Consider the following 17,974-nt stretch of genomic DNA (forward strand, 5'->3'; position numbering starts at 1 on the left):
GATATATTTTAAAAGGGAATAAAAACAAAGAAGGCAAAAACAGCATTATTATTTAAAACACATAAAACTTCTGTATCAGACAATTACTTTATTTTTGGATATATTGTAATGTATGTGTCAGAATTAGATCCTATCAAACTAGCTTAAGCAGTAAATTTTTTTTGTTTTAAATATGTACTACTTTCCAGTATGTTCTTTTTCGACTTAACCCGATTGAGTGGTGTTACATCTTACAAAGTCTATCCAAATTATTTTTGCAAAGAATTCTGCTAAAGCCGGTGCTAGGGGCTGTCTTCAACTTGCAGTAAAGTGAGAGTTTTTTTGCTCCGAGTTGAGGTCTCACTGTGACTTTGAGATGAAGAACAGCAATAAAAGCACTGTTCCTTTGCTTTTTTGTTGTGCATTTACTGATTTTGTGTCATGGATGGATACTTCATATCCTTTGTTTTTCTATTAATATTGAAAATCTCTAAATCCAAGTCACTGCACCATATCCTAGGGACAGGTCCTCAAAATAGTTGTCAAACTGATATGTACTGATAGTAATACAACTTTATATTAAATATCAATGATCTATCACAAGTAATACCTGTCAAACTTACTAACTTAAGCAGCAAACTTAACAATTGTTGATGCCAGAGCCATCATCGCCAGAAAAGGAACCCTTATGTCTCACTTTCCCGGACTTTCATCGCAGGCGAGAAAAACATATATAGTCGATTGATTATAGCTTCTCATACAAAGAATAAAATTATTAATGTTTAAATAACTTATAAATAAAAAGTCAAGTAAAGATAAAGTCACATATACATGTACCGGTACATAAAACTATTTAAGCTTAGTTTTCAGAATGAATTCAATTAATTTGCTTTCATACACTCAAATGGAAAAAAAAAGTTAGGTCTTTAAATAGAATATAGAACTCCTTACACAATTTATTCCTTGTGAAGAAGCTAATGAGGAATTGAAGAAATGAATTAATATCAGTCATTTCTTATGATTCAAAACAGCATCTGTATGTAACTCCTTCTTTCCACTACACAAACTTCCACAATCAGATGAGTCTCCTGCAAAAATTGAAATTGAGAGATGAAATAAAGAATAAAACATTTTATAGCAGTAAAAGGTAAACTGTTTTATCAAAATCAAAACATAAAAACTTTATTTTAATTTAACTACAAATGGTACAGTGGCCAATTACAATGCAAAATATTAATACCGATTTAATTTTACTATTGAAATGTCCCCTATTCAAAAAGAACAAACAAATTTACCACTGTGAAAACTCACCTATTTCACCAGTACTATAAAGACTGTTTAATATCTTTATCCAATCAGTTTTTCCCACTTAAGTGACCAACAGTGAACAAACAATCTGTAAATAAAAAAAAAATTGAAATATTACACTACCAGTAATATTCTTTGAACTGGAAAAAAGTTTTTTGTTCAAATAATGTTCTTTCATCCATTCTGTTATGTCAGGGTCTTGTATAAGGTATGGGTTTTACTCATTGTTGAAGACCATTTGTTGACTTATAGTTGCTTTAATCCTGTCATTTAAACTCTGTTGGATAGTTGTCTCATTGGCAATCATACCACATATATCCTTATTTTATACAATACTTGTTCTGTGCATTTAGTATATGAAATTGTTCGAGAAATTGAAGAAATTGATTTTTTTTTCTCCTCTTAAAATAACTCAGGGTTTTTCTGTGTAAAATGTTTATATATGGCAATGGTATTATGAAACTACAATGTGTTTGAACTGTTCTGTGTAAAATTAAAATTAAATAAAACATGACAATATTGACAGATAGTTTCCAATGTGGCACATATTTTATCTGTCCAAGGACAATTATATATTACTTGAGAAAAATTTGTTGGGTTCTTATATACTTCTATGTATTAAATATCTTACAAAATGTAGTCAAGAAATCCCTAACAATGTAATTTCCCTATAATATCTATTAACAAGCAGCATTATCCATAACTCCTGTAAAAACAATTTGACAGCACAGTTCCAAGACCTTGCTGGTATTAACCTTTGATAATGATTTTAATAACTTCTGACACCAAAAAATGTACAATGTATACCTACCATCAGATGGACGCAAGGTACAAAATATTCTATATCCCCCATCCAGCATGGGTCAAGAAAACAACAACCACATTACCCTGTACAACATGCATTTATCACCAACTTCTGGGGGTATTGCCTAACCTTAGAAAACCAGGTTTATAATAATTTGCCAACCCTGTAAAATTCAATGGCAAACTTTACATGTTATGTAATGTGAGTATGAACACTGCTTTGTGCTAGACAGACGCACTTTAGCCACTTAGTCAGCTTTTTAACATGCCATTTCTACTGTAAACATTCTACAGGAAGACATGAGCGGCTTAAGGTATCAGACATTTCACAGAGATGGATTTTGCTCCCCCCCCCCAATGGAGCTACATTTATGGTTAATTAATATATATGATACAGACTTGTTTCACTCCAAACATTATCTAGCTTTGGGGGTTTTCAACTCTAGGATCTGCATCAGTTTAATTATTGTCCTCAGCTGACCAAGTATTTACTCTAGTTACCCCTCAAAGCAGAGGGTGCTTAGCAGAGAAGCAGCAAAACCATTTTTCAAGTCAATAGATTGACTTGGCCCCAGATCCAACTTATAACTTCCCATGATTCATGCCTGCACACTACAGTTTAGTTACATTTTGTACCTGACATTACTACAAGACATCTGAGGCAGTTCATGTACATTGTACATATACAAACTGTATATATACATGTTTGTGTAAATGTAGAAGCAGCCTGCACTGTTAGCCACTAATCCAATTCCCCAGACTAGTAAAATTTTATTTGGACTAGTTAATTTTTGCAAAACTTTGTTTAACTTTAGACACACAAGGAAAATGTCTGAATATTTGCCTTCGGACTAGTAGTTGGAAAAGATTTTGGTGCAGACTGTCTAAGAAGAGGAATGTACAATATGTATTTCTATTAAATAATTAATTGCAATTTTGCTATATATATACATGTAATATATGAGCTTTTCTATTGTGGTAATGTGAATAAAAAAGATACAGCCAGGGTATATATCAATGTATGATGAGACAGCAACCATATGACACAACTAAATGACATCTAGGCCCTACATGTACATATAAATGTGGGATAGATGATCAGATGTACGGCACATAGTCATCAATATTATGATGGAGTGCGGAAACTGAAAGAAGAAGAAGATGGACACATATATGATAGCCAAGGCAGCTGACCTTGGCTATGGATTATACCTTCAGATAACTACCAGACACACTGCATAACTCAACATCCAAGCTGAACATGTATATTGTTTTGTACATCATGCATGTTAAACACTAATTATTGCATTACATATGGTTGTAAATTGCAAATCACTTTTGCTTCTGAACATCCTTTTCAGAATTAGGGACTATTTCTAGAGTTGGACATGTATTGGGTGGTAAACAATTATTGACGTTGTGTTTCATTAGCATATCAATAAAATAACAACAGTTGAACGGCAAACGCTTTAATGGCAGTTGAACGGCAAACGCCTGAATCTGACAGATAGAGGTCAATTTGTCGACAAAAAAAGTACCCGTATGTAAAATGTTTACGCCCACAAACAGCGCCACCTATAATTTTTTCTACGGCGTCTTTGAGAACGATGTTCCGTTCTGTAGTAAATTAAAACATTAAATTAACTAAAACATAGAAAAGTAAGTGTATAAAACTAATTAAAAGATATATTTGCACATGACTGGTTATGCATGATACGCTGGCAATGTGCGCAATGTCCTTTAATCCAAGATTCAAAATTAGTTTGTTTCCTATGTCAAAATGGCGGATTCCAATGTTTACATTTTTCCATCGATTTGAGAGCTGACACAAATTCGTATCCAATCATTAATTTGCATATTATGTACTGTGTAGGGTAGCTTATCCAATGGGATTTACTGTTATAAAGTGGCTATACGTTACCAGCCATCGTTACAACAGTGCCATGTGTTTTGTGTGTATAGCTCAGGAATGATGTGTATTCAATATTTACGGTAAATAATCAATGTTATGTTCATTATATTTCCATGCATACACAAGTCATAACAGCAAATGCATTTTTTATAGAACTTACTAGGTAAACAGACATGTTTAACTGTCTGCTTTAGCAAAAATTCGTGTAAATAAACCCGATGGGTCGTTATGAATATTCAAGCACAGCAGACAAACACGTGGTAGATTATTGATGTTTGTTTACCTAAATTGCACGCTGTTGTTACTAAATACTTAGAAATAACCATTATCGTGTTATCATTGTTTAACAGCAGATAAAATTAATTTTACAATTGCATTTAACTACTTTCAAGAGTTATATAATACACCTTGCCTAAGAAATCCTTTACTAGGTCCTTAAAAAAAGAGGCTGTAATAATGTACATGATGTAAATTACCATATTTACATTCCAGCATTTTTTTGCATTTGATATATTTCATATACATGTACATGTATGTACATAGAGAACAATAGAGTAAATGAACATACATGGGTTTAATTCCCACCCTAGGTATTAATTTTAATACTCATTAGAGGTTGGAGCAAATAGGGCAGATTGCAATCGACCATAATGTAGTGTCTAAAAATGCTGATTGATGTGGCCAAGTCCTCAACAACCTTTTTTCTAAGTATACAGCAGCTCCTTTAAGGATTAGTAAGGGAACACTTTACATATAGTCCAGTGGCTAAGTCCTGTCTTTTTTGTCTCTATTATTTCCTTATTTATATTATTATATTTCTTATATTCTCTTGTACATGTAGTAAGCTAAAAAGCTATCATTACTCTTTTTCCTCATCTGCCTGATAACAATGAAATGTATTCATTGTTGATGTCTGTAAAGTGACTTATAATTTAACTGCTAACAGACATTTGGACTCTGGTGGATAGTTTCTATACTGTTATCTCATTGGCAATCATACCACATCTCTTTATTTTAGTACAGGTTAAGTATTTAAAGTAAGTGACTAACAAACATTAAATCATTTGAAAGAAAAATTCTGCAATGATTTCAGTTTACATATATCAACAATAAGATTTGGTTGTATAAATTGTGTCATTATGTTTATAATGACCACTGTAATTGTGAACTGCCATGACTGTCTTGTACAAAATATATTTGAATAAGTTCCCTAATGAATAGTATATAGATGTTTAAAAAAACAAATGTATGTACTAGTTCCAGATCTATCAATTCAAAAATAATTGATGTTTTTTTTAATTAATTGAATAATAACAACTTATTGCAATAATCATGATAATCATGATATTAAAATACAAACTAGCATTCTTATATGTGATACATATATAACTTAATGCAGCTTATTCTGAAATTGTAAGGTATGTCATAAAAAAGAGATTTTTTGTAAAAGTTACCAAAATTGTCTGTATTTCAACCACATTTAGGCCTAGGAACCTTAAATTTTTAAGTGTAGAGGTTGACAAGTCATGACTGTAAATTCAGATATTATCATGAGGTTTTTATTAAAGTAAATAATGCGATTAAATTGATTATCTCAATAAAAAGAACTCTCATTCTGATTTGATACTATGAGATTTTTTCTGATATCAGAAAAATAAATATCTCATTGTTGTCCATTCTTCAAAAAATTTCTGAACATACTGTACATGTATTGAAGTCAGCTTTGTTTTTGTCTGAGACTACTATAACATGGGAAGTGACCAATCTCTATGTTAATTGTTATAGTAGTCTCAGGTTTTTGTTTTGTAGTTCAATTGACTATGCATTTTGGAGCAGTTAAATATGAATTTGGATTAAATTTGAAGTTGATTCAGTATATTTTATGACATAATAACACTCTTTTATTTAAACAAAGCATTTTCAGACTTTATTTACAGACCAGCTTAGCTAATCATTCATTATTCAATCAATAATTTAATTAAAAGACTCAACAGTTGTTTGTAGGACTTATGAATTCAAATATAAGGGAAAAAATCAAAACTTGAAGTAATACATGCAATAGGAATTATGAGAACTGCATGATATCAGATTGCAATACAGCTTTTTGTTCAGTTTTTTCTTTGTGTTGATTATAATGTTTTAAATCCATTTCTGGCTTTTTGGATGTTCAGATTTTTTCTCTTGATTAAGAGCGAGCAACGGAACTTGTACATCTTATATAGTTTCTTATCTCGGGGGTGGATCAAGCAAATTTTCAAAGAGGAGGGGGCATGTATTGTCTACATTTTATTTTTTTCCATATTGTATTTTAATGTAATGCAAAGTTAAATTCTATTGTAACACAAGTTCTGCTGACAAATGGCTGATAAACCCCTCTTGTATGTAATTATTTGGCATGAAATGAAATATGTTTTTTCTGTATATGGAAATTAGGAATAATCCACCCTCTCTTTATAAAAGACCTGGATCTGCTTAAAAGTTCTTGCTTTTCTCAGAATTTTCCATTGTTACATCAGGAATAAAGGCTACCAATAATCATGCTTGACAATCATTGAGGTCACACATAAAGAACCCATCTCTTTGCAGATCATAGTAGAAAAACAAAGATACAATGTAGTTGGTAACATAAATGTATTTAAAAATATCAAGAGAAACATTCCCATACAGACTCTCTGTCAATAAGTTATTTTTCCACTCTTAACAGTGAAATCTTAAATATGTAAATTGATAGGCAAGCCTCACATCTTGAAAAATAAAATGTCTGTAGGAAAGAACTATTGTTTCACAATTGATGCTGTGTTAGAATTTATAATATCACTCTTTTTTCTCCATATGATCAGCATAAAAAGTGACAAGTTCTTCAGTCTAAATAACTTTGTTAAATCTCATTTCTGATGGAACATTTTCAGTGCACCAGATTAACAACTTTCTATGTTAGATACTTATTTAAATATAAAAATTCAAGTCTAATTTTAGAGTGAAATTTTAATATATTTAAACAAACTGTTCTAAACAACCAACATGTACAAACACTGAGTTTATTTTCATATCCTTTCTAAGAATATTGATACAAAGAAAGTAAAACAAAGACTTGTATCATTCCATCTACCAAAAGGTTGTTTGAGAATATACAAATAAGTCCAAGTTTCAGAGAAAAGTCAGTTATCTATAATTTTCTTCTTTGGAAGTTTTCAAAAACCTGTTTTAGGGTACTTGAAAAAATGCCATATTCAAACATTCCATGACTATTTTAATGTTACAAGAGTAGAGGAACATAAAATATTGAATGGTTATTCAAGAAAGTGTCGAAATATAACTACAATCATTAATTTTACTCTAATTTACTGTTGTGAACTTGCAGTTTCCTACGACGCGTGTACGGAGTTATCTCCCGTTGATCTCCGCTTCGCCACGAATAAGCTGACACAATTGCGTATCCGGGGAATTTATGATCTATAATTAATATATAAGATGCAGAAAATGGTTTTACTTCATATTTTATACCCCTCCATACGTTACCAAACCCATTTAAGAAATGATTTGGGATTTTCCGTAGACCTACGCAAATTTTCCAAAAAAAATTTCAACTTCCATCGTTGTTTTAGATTACTTTTATAACACCTTTCATAAATAAGTATACATAATAATGAAGCTTATTCACTCAAGATTTGGACCCTACAAGTTTTATTTATGTACGAGTTACAATTAGACGATACGAGGTAAAAAACCAAGAGGTGTACACGTTCACAAGAAAACGGTAAACTCTGACCTTTTATCACGTGACCAATGTCTTGAACTTAGACGCCACATGCAACATGTGCAACTGAAAACTCGTTATTTTGTTTACCGATCTTACTTTTTCAACATATAATATCAAGTAACAATAATATATCAATTATATTTTAAGTTATAACTTAAAAAAATATGAAAGTATATCTTTTATACGCCAGAAAATTGAAAAAGTTGAAATCCCCATTATCTTGGGATTTCAATTTTAACATTTTTCAATAGCACAACTTTTTTGCAGTCAGATTTAACATATTTGCACCGTGTGATTATAATAGGCATATAGATAAATCGAAAGATCATGATCTAAAATAAATTATGGCGAAGATACAAGTCATTATTCTTCATACGATCTGCATAACCAACCTTTTTGTAAACACAAAACTAGATCTTCCCCGGATCGCCGCCATGTTTGCATTAGATTAATGAGTTCTTTCCCCTTACTGATTTCGATCTGGAAATCGTATCTGGCGCTTTCAGGGGAGATAATATTTGAGATTCTTCGTCTTACAGACGCTTGAGAGTAGAAATGGTTAAACTTGATTCTGAATCAAAGGGCTATCCGATTGTCTCCAACTGACGCGACAGGCAAACGTTAATCCACCATTTCTACATGAGGAAATGCCTGTACCAATTCAGGAATATGACACTTATTTTCCATTCGTTTGATGTGTTTGAGCTTTTGATTTTGCCATTTGTCAAGGGATTTTTTGTTTTGAATTTTCCTTGGAGCTCGGTATTTTTTTTTTTTATATTTTCTTTTTACAAACGAAGTTAGTCACAAGTGATTCGGCTAGAAATGGCGATACTAATTTATTAACAATTTATTATACAATGTATCTTGTGTCTTATGTAAAATGTAAATGTAATATGAGGCAGGCGTTACCTGTGAAAGGGGACGAAGTCTGTATGAATTATTTTTTTTTAATTCAAACATATGTTTTAACTTCAAAATCTGTTCAAAAAGAACGGAAATACCCTTACGTTTCCGATTTCGGTTCTGTTGTTCGGAATTTTAGTTGTGACGTTATTTATATTATGACGTCATATTCAATGTAAACAAAGAAACGCTATCAGGTAACGTTTTTTCATATCAAGTCATTCAAGGAATTATTAAAAATGGAATTGGTATTGCGTTCCTTCCTATATTTTACTAGACTGATAAATATATATTTTACTCAAAGACTCATGCAAACGAGACCGGAAAAAGGAAGTAGATTTCTGCGCAAATGCGGGAAAATAAAAAAGTCTGAAAATAAAAAAGTTAACGATTTTGAGTTCATTAGTACAATGAAAATTTCGGGAAATTTTCCCGATTTTTTTTTTTTTTTTTTTTTTTATTGATTTTTCTACCGTAATAGGGGACTTCGTCCCCTTAATATGAGGCAGGCATTACCTGTGAAAGGGGACGAAGTCTATATAAATTTTTTAATTCAAACATATGTTAAGTTCTAAATTTATCTGTTAAAAAAGAAACGGAAATACCGTAACGTTTCCGATTTTGGTTCTGTTGTTAGGGATTTTAGTTATGACGTCATATTCAATGTTCAATGTAAACAAAGAAACGCTATCATCAGGTAACGTTTTTTCATATCAAAGACTAATTACAAATGAATTTGTTATTGTGTTCCTTCCTATATTTTACTGGACTGATATATATTTCACTCAAAGTCTCATGACAAACGAGACCGGAAGAAGGAAGTAGATTTCTGCGCAAATGCGGGAATTAAAAAAAGTTACAAAAAAAAAGTTAACAATTTTGAGTTCATTAGTACAATGAAAATTTCGGGAAATTTTCCCGATTTTTTTTTTTTTTTTTTTTTGTTGATTTTTCTACTGTTATAGGGGACTTCGTCCCCTTATTATTGCGTTCCATTTCGGAATTTGATACTACTACTGTAGTACCATCGAATATCAGTTATCTTGTGTCTTATGTAAAATGTAAATGTATTATTGCGTTCCATTTCGGAATTTGATACTACTACTGTAGTACCATCGAATATCAGTTTAAATTAATCTTGCTTTATTTCATAAAAGTTATAAATTATTTATTCGATACTGCAGTATTAAAAACAAAATTAAAATCAAGTTTAAAGACAATATTTCTAAAATAACATGCAGACAAATGTTGAAATCTACAATAAAGACGAATTGTATTTAGAGTAGGCACATATATATGTATAATAAAAAATAAACATGACATCTGCAGGGGCGGATCCAGCCATTTTTAAAAGGTGTCATTACGGTATCAGTGGTAAAATCAATAGATGGATTGCCAGCTTCTTATCCCATCGAACGCAAGCAGTCGTAGTGGATGGAGAGAGCTCATCACATATTGATGTAGAATCTGTAGTTCCCCAAGGCTCTGTACTTGGTCCTGCATTATTCTTGTTTTACATCAACGACATGCCAGATGGGGTCAAATCCACTGTCCGCCTATTTGCTGATGACACAATAGCATATCTTACCATCTCATCTGACAAAGACTCAAACGACCTTCAAAGCGACCTGGACAAACTGGGAACATGGGAAGTCAAATGGAAAATGTCCTTCCATCCGGACAAATGCAACGTTCTTACCATCAGCCGCAAAAACAACACCATTCCAACATCGAACACATTGCATGGCCACAAACTTGAACCTGTCAAGAGTGCTAAATACCTTGGATGCACCTTCACATCCGAACTGAAGTGGAATGATCATATCAATAACATATGTAACAAAGCCAATAGGATAATAGTCTTCCTTAAGAGAAATCTAAACATAGGAGCAACTTCAGTCAAAGAAAATGCATACAAAAGCCTCGCAAGACCAATAATAGAGTATGCAAGTCCAGTATGGGACCCATACTTTAAAACCGAAATAGATCGTCTAGAAATGGTCCAGAGACGAGCAGCAAGATATTTTTCCAACAAACACCATAATCACTCAAGTGTCAGCAAAATGATTGAGCACCTGGAATGGCCATCTCTGGAAAGAAAGGCGAAAAGACGCTAGACTAACTATGCTCTATAAAATAGAAAACAACAAAGTGGCTGTAACTAAGGAAGGTCGTCTTATGCAACCAACACGACTGTCGAGGAACATGCACGACAAAAGTTTCCAAATTCCAGCATCCAGAAGTGATTACAGGAAGTACTCATTTTTCCCGAGAACGATCAGGGATTGGATTGGGAGCTCTCCCTCCTGGGGTAGCATCAGCACCGTCAGTCGAGGCCTTTAAAGCCTCGCTGACAAAGCTGAACTAAATTATCAAATTGGGGGGTGGGGGGAGGGGGTCTGTATGCGCACCTAAGTCATGGCATAATAATCAGCTCGTTGATTGTGGCCATTATCAGGCAGAAGCAGAAGAAAGCCACCGGGTCTCAAGCGTACGCCTATTTACAGAAACAAGTCCTTCCAATGTTTACATCATTTTCTTGAAAGCTATCTAAACGAAAATAGGTGAATAAAGACTAGAGTTACTCGAGACATCTTAAAAAACATCAAAATATACAAACATAAAGTAACTACCAACAAGACACCATAAGATTATTGGAAATTTAATGATATCAAGTCGAGTTATAATCGGATTATTTTAGTCATATGATTGATGGTCACTCATATCTAAAAATGTACTTTTAAATAATTTCAGTGTATAAGAAATCTGATTGAAATGAACTGTCAGAATCACTCTGCTTAAATCTATTGTGAATTGTCATGAAAACTATATATTTCATCAATACAGTGTTCTAGTCAATAGACAATAGACAAAGATCTATGGCAATTGAAACTTTTAATATAGTCAATAAATTAGCACCTGTCTGTTTACATGATTTATTAAATATAAAAGATTGTAAATATTCTTTCAGATATAGTAATATACTGGATATACCACATGTAAAAACTACACAGTTTGGTAAGAAAAGTTTTAAATTTGCAGCTGCTACTCTGTGGAACAGCCTACCTGACCATTTCAGGACTGAAAACAGTTTTTCTCAATTTAAGAGCCTTATACAGTCTTGGAATGGTTCAAAATGTTGTTGTTCTGCTTGTAGATAAGCTTTATCATATTTTAGAAGTTGCTCTAACATGTTATTATGCCTTAAATTTTTGCATGTGTGCTATATTCTATTTGTGCTTAATTTTAGTTGTGCTTAATTTTTAGTTGTGCTTCAGCTTTGGCTTTAGATATGTATTTTAAAAGTGCTTTGCATGTATTTCGATATGACTGTGCTGTTATATATCCTGTCTGCATGTTGTGTGTTTTAATGTTGTGTTTGTGTTACCTTATATTCGGTAAAAAGCTCTTAAGAGCTTATGTTTGTATTGTTATATGTGAACCGAATCAAAATAAAACTTTCGTATTCGTATTAGTCAGGATTTCAAGTATATAAAATAAGGGGGTGCACTTAAACATGATCACCCTTTAATAAAAAGGGACAATAACTATACATTTGCATTATCAGACAAATCAGAAATCAAGAAATTACATCTTTCATTGAGCACATGTGTTATATTAATAGACCTGCCAACTATCCGATTTTGGGTGGTTACTATCCCATTTTCATTCATGTAATGTTCCCCTCCGCCTATAAGTTATAGCCTAGGTCATTCATATTTGATATATAGAATGATTGTTAGGTGTAGAGTACATGCCTTTCTAATAGGGTGTACCTGAACTTTGCCTTATTTTCATGGTTCATTGGCCTACATTATATTTTTCTTTATAGGTTTATACTCCTCATACTTCAAGTAGAAGGTCAACTTTTTTCTATCTATAGGTGTACATGGCTTTTCTTACCTTGATTTAATTTTCATAGCTTATTGGTCAACATAAATTTTTCATGATTAGGTTTGTTCCTCAAATTAAATAAGCAATAAGTCAACTTAATTTGGTTTGTAGAATTATTTTAATGTGAACTTGTCTAGCTAGCTGTCACAGTTTATCTTTGACTCCATTTCCTGTTTCATTGGTCAATGTTAAGTTTTCATAACTAGGTCTGAATCTCAGATAAATTTTTTGTACTTTAAACTACATGTATAGGTCATTTATATTTGGAATGATTGTTAGGTGCACAGTATATGTCTTTCTGAGAGGGTTAAGCTGACTATTACCCCATTTTCATTGTTGATTGGTCAACTTTAAGTTTTCATGATTAGGTTTAACCTGGCTTATCTTACCTTGACCTCATTTTCGTGGTTCATTGGTCAACATTTGTTTTCATAATTAGGCCTGTGTCTCTCAGATACTATAAGCTATAGGTCAAATATATTTGGTGTATAGAATGATTGTAAAGTGTACATGTCTAAGGTGGTAGTGTTCAACTGACCTTGATCTTATTCTGAATTCTAAAAGAGAACTAGATGAAAATGTACTAAAGACAGTTGCAAAAATATGGATTTTCTGTAGATAAGTGGTAAGAAATGCATTTGAATAGAAATATATCGACTATGTTTTATCTTAAGTGTGAACAATATTTTATAATGCAATAAAAATACATCTTATACAATATAAATTTATCTTTTAATAATTTATGTTTTATCTTAATTTCCATTTACATTTTGTAGTATGTTTGAGGCCTATAATGAAATGGTAAATGAACCTTATAAAGATGTATAGTTATGAACGTGCAATGATGGAAGACACTTGTCAAATGGACAGTTTAGAGGACTGGGTACCAGTTAAACCAGGTCTCTTCAATACTGATGCAGAATCTTCCAAACGTTTTATATTCATGGTCAGCTGGAATGATGTATACAGAAAAGTTGCCATTACATGTCGCCAACACAACCGAGTGGCTAGTGACATAGAGGACAGTCAGAGTAGAAGTGGAATGTTTTCATTCAGTGAACTCAAGGCAATTCATGAGATACTGTGTCTGATTCATCCATCACTTTTGTCATATCTACCTCCATTACCTGATGAACCTCGATCCTTATGGGCATACCTAGGATACACAGGACCTGATTATGACTATGAAGAAATTTGTGTCCAACTAGAGAGATATTTTGTTAGAGCATTAGATACATGTAAAGAACATCTACTAATGACAACATTATTTGAAGAACCTGATACCAGGGAATATTTTGACAATATGAGTGAACTAAGAAGACAAAATCTTGAAGGTGATGTCTTAAAATGTGAAGAAAGGTTAAAAAATGTGATATTTTTAAGGACAAATGCCAGCAATATGCATGACATGAAAGATGTATATGAAAGTGAAGATGATGCTGTGATGAAGCTGCATGAGTCTTTAGCTGTGTTGTATAATTATCAACAACAGCCATTTTTGGACCTGAGAGCCATATCTCGTTATAAAGTAGCAGAAGCTAAAGAACATTTAGAGAATTCTGATCTTGGTGAAAGGTTTAAAAGACAATATGCTACTATATTTTCTGAATGGCAAACACAATTAGAACAGGCCATGGAAAATATTCAACAATTATACATAAAGTATTATAGTACAAGTTGCCAAATATATCAAGGTAATTAAAATTGTCTTTAATAGACATGTATATTTTTAATTAGACAGCTAATATTTGGAAATTGTCCAAAAATTGTCATTAGTGGTAAACTACATGTATTTAAAAAAAAAAAAACAATATTTTATTCAGTGAAGTAAATAATGCTACATAAGATAATATGTTTAGATATAAAAACATTGGATCCAGAAACAAGCAACATTGCTTATTTTAATCTGTCGCTAAACTGGTAAACTATCGAAGTATAACTTCATCTCTTTTTATTTGTGGATTGCATAACATCTACTGGCACATTTTACATTCAGATTTATGATAAGAATGAGTTAATGGCATAGGAGTCGCTTGAATTAAACTAACATAATTATTTACAAGGAAACAGTATACAAGAAGACAAGTCATTCCCATTAGCGAAGAAGAAAATGCTCATTTCACATCCTTACTTTTTATGCCCCCGCTGTAGCGGTGGGGGCATTAAGTTTTACCCTTGTCCGTCTGTACGTACGTATGTCCCAAAATTGGTTTCCGTTCTCTAACTTTAGTTTGCCTCAACCAAATGTTATGAAACTTATACACAATGCTTATTACCACAAAACACAGATCAAGTTTGAATTTTGGTAGGGTCACTTTTACCGTTCTAGAGTTATGCCCCTTTACAAATGGAAAAATTGCAAAATTTTTATTTTCTTCTAAATATCAAGTAATTTTTATACGACTGCAAAAAAATTTTTGTGGTCGTATATTGGTATGACGTTGGCGTCGTCGGCGTCGTCGTCCGAAGACACATTAGTTTTCGCACTCTAACTTTAGTTTAAGAGAATGGATCTCAATGAAATTTTACCATAAGGTTCAATACCACAAAAGGAAGGTGGGGATTGATTTTGGGGGTTATGGTACCAACAGTTAAGGAATTAGGGGCCAAAAAGGGGCCAAAAATAAGCATTTTTGTAACTTCCAGACATAACTTGTGTGTAAATGTATGGATCTCTCTGACATTGTACCACAAGGTTCCATATCACAAAGGGAATGCAGGGATTGATTTTGGGGGTAATTGCCTCCAAATTTTAGGAATTAGGGGCCAAAAGGGGCAAAAAACAAGCATTTTTCTAGTTTCATGACAATAACTTGTGTGTTAGTGTATGGATCTCTCTGACATTGTACCACAAGGTTCCATATCACAAAGGGAATGCTGGGATTGATTTTGGGGGTAATTGCCTCCAAATTTTAGGAATTAGGGGCCAAAAAGGGGCAAAAAACAAGCATTTTTCTAGTTTCATGACAATAACTTGTGTGTAAGAGTATGGATGTTTATGAAATTGTACTACAAGGTTCCATATCACAAAGGGAAAGCTGGAATTGAGTTTGGGGGTAATTGACCAAAAAGCTTAGGAAGAAGGGGCCGAAAAGGGGCCAAAAATAAGCATTTTTCTAGTTTCCAGACAATAATTTGTGTTCAAGTGTATGGATCTCTCTGAAATTGTACTGCAAGGTACCATACCACAAAGTGAAGGCTGGGGTTGATTTTGGGGGTAATTCCCTCAAAATTTTAGGAATTAGGGGCCATAAACGGGCAAAAAAACAAGCATTTTTCTAGTTTCAGGACAATAACTTGTGTGTAAGTGTATGGATCTTTATGAAATTGTACTGCAAGGTTCCATATCACAAAGGGAAAGCTGGGTTTGAGTTTGGGGGTAATTGCCCTAAACGTTTAGGAATTTGGGGCCAAAAAGGGGCCAAAAAACAAGCATTTTTCTAGTTTCCAGACAATAACTTGTGTTCAAGTGTATGGATCTCTCTGAAATTGTACTGCAAGGTACCATACCACAAAGGGAAGGCTGGGATTGAGTTTGGGGGTGGTGAATCATAAGGGGGTTCAAAAAATTTGGGGAAGGATTTTTTTTTCCTTTTTTTCTTTAGAATTTTCCATTTTAAATTGGTTATTTCTGATTTATATATAAAAGCAAATAATAATGATATGGTTTGAATAGGTAAATTAAAAATTTTTAAGTTCTTAGACCACTTTCATTCTGTGTCAGAAACCTATGCTGTGTCAAATATTTAATTACAATCCAAATTCAGTGCTGTATCAAGCTTGAATGTTGTGTCCATACTTGCCCTAACTGTTCAGGGTTCGACCTCTGCAGTCGTATCAAGCTGCGCCCCAGAGAGCATTTTATCAAAATTGGAGTTATCTTCCTTTGTCCATGATTATAGTTGAATCAACTACAATCAATGCTTTATACAATGCAATGTTTAATTTTGACTTCCACTGATAAAACACAGATCAAGTTGAATTTGGGTAGTGTCACTTTAACCATTATTGAGTTATGCCCCTTTATAAATCAAAAGATTGCAAAATTTTTAGTTTCCATTCTGTAACTTAAGTTTGCCCCAACCAAACAATATGAAACCTATACACAATATTCATTACCACAAAACTAAGATCAAGTACAAATTTTTTGTTTCCGTTTTCTAACTTTAGTTTGCCTAAACCAAATGTTATGAAACTTATACACAATGCTTATTACTACATAATACAGATTAAGTACGAAATTTGGTGGCAACACTTTTACCATTCTTGAGTTATGTCCCTTTACAAACATAAAAATAGCTGAATTTTTCGTTTCCGTTTTCTAACTTTAGTTTGTCTCAACCAAATGTTATAAAACTTAAACCCAACCGTTCTAGAGTTATGCATGTTTACAAATAGAAAAATTGCTGAATTTTTAGTTTCTGTTCTCTTCTTAAGTTAGCCTCAACCAAATGTTATGGGACTTACACACAATGCTTATTACCACAAAACTCAGATCAAGTTCAAATTTGGGTAGCGTCACTTTTACCGTTCTTCAGTTATGTCCCTTTATAACTATATGTTATGCAAGCGGGGGCATCATCTGTGTCCACATGTGGACACTATCCACATTTATTTGCTTCAAACCAGCTTAGGTTCATGCATTCAAAGCAAAACCACTACCATAGACCACCAAGAATCTTATACCTAGAAATGCAATCGAATGTTATATTCTTTTATTTAGCCATGCTCAGTAGAATGATAGAAGATAAGAGGTTGTATGGAAAAACTGCTTTTGAATTAATAGGATCTGAACGACTGCTCAGGTTAGTTTTAATACTTATAACATGTGTATAAAACCTGTTTTGGTTTGTATGAGGCATATTTATATGTTAACTTTTTACTGCAGAAGAATATTGTAATATTATTAGGAAATAGATACTGTTAGATTTGAAACAAACATATGATTATTGAATCATGCTTAGATTTAACATGCAAAAAACATGTATTTAACATGTTTCAGCTATTTGGCCTTTTCTGTTCAAAGTACAATTTTTGTAGAAATAATTGAGACAGGTGTAATAAAAAAACCAGAACTAGTAATTATAGATTTTCGTAAGAATTTGTCATAAATAAAGATTCATTGATTTATGTATTTGACATTGTAAGTGGTTTTATTTTTGTATTACCTCACAAAAGAAATAGATTAAAAGTTCTTTTCCTTTATTTACCACTTTTATATTCTAGGATACAAGAAGAATTGAGTACAGAGAAACTGCATTTACTGAATAGTGAAAAGAAGTTGTTAGTTCTAGAAAAAGATAAAGTTTTTGAAGAGGTAACTTTGTCCTTATATCAAAGAAAATACATTACATCCCATGCTAGGATACTTTTTGCACTTTTTGTAAACAAAGACCCATTTGAATGGGAAT

The 17,974-nt window shown here is 32.5% G+C and overlaps 1 protein-coding gene and 1 long non-coding RNA gene across 2 annotated transcripts in view; one reads left to right on the plus strand and one right to left on the minus strand.

The window, feature by feature from the left end:
* Positions 1 to 918: 918 nt before the first annotated feature.
* Positions 919 to 8,233, minus strand: LOC127732931 (uncharacterized). The gene is made up of 3 exons (XR_007996507.1): positions 8,156 to 8,233; positions 1,291 to 1,375; positions 919 to 1,067 (listed from the first exon to the last, which is right to left on the minus strand). It is a non-coding gene; the product is annotated as an uncharacterized LOC127732931 (long non-coding RNA).
* Positions 8,234 to 11,181: 2,948 nt separating this feature from the next.
* LOC127732903 (junction-mediating and -regulatory protein-like) overlaps positions 11,182 to 17,974 on the plus strand; it is a 28,608-nt gene continuing 21,815 nt past the window's right edge. Inside the window, exons 1-4 of the mRNA XM_052242111.1 lie at positions 11,182 to 11,233; positions 13,340 to 14,257; positions 17,287 to 17,368; positions 17,790 to 17,880. Of these exons, the coding sequence (XP_052098071.1) occupies positions 13,369 to 14,257; positions 17,287 to 17,368; positions 17,790 to 17,880 (1,062 nt within the window). The 5' untranslated portion in view covers positions 11,182 to 11,233; positions 13,340 to 13,368. The remainder of the gene's footprint in view (positions 11,234 to 13,339; positions 14,258 to 17,286; positions 17,369 to 17,789; positions 17,881 to 17,974) is intronic.

This window comes from Mytilus californianus, unplaced genomic scaffold, assembly GCF_021869535.1.
Source record: "Mytilus californianus isolate M0D057914Y unplaced genomic scaffold, xbMytCali1.0.p SCAF_3, whole genome shotgun sequence".
NCBI lineage: Eukaryota > Metazoa > Mollusca > Bivalvia > Mytilida > Mytilidae > Mytilus > Mytilus californianus.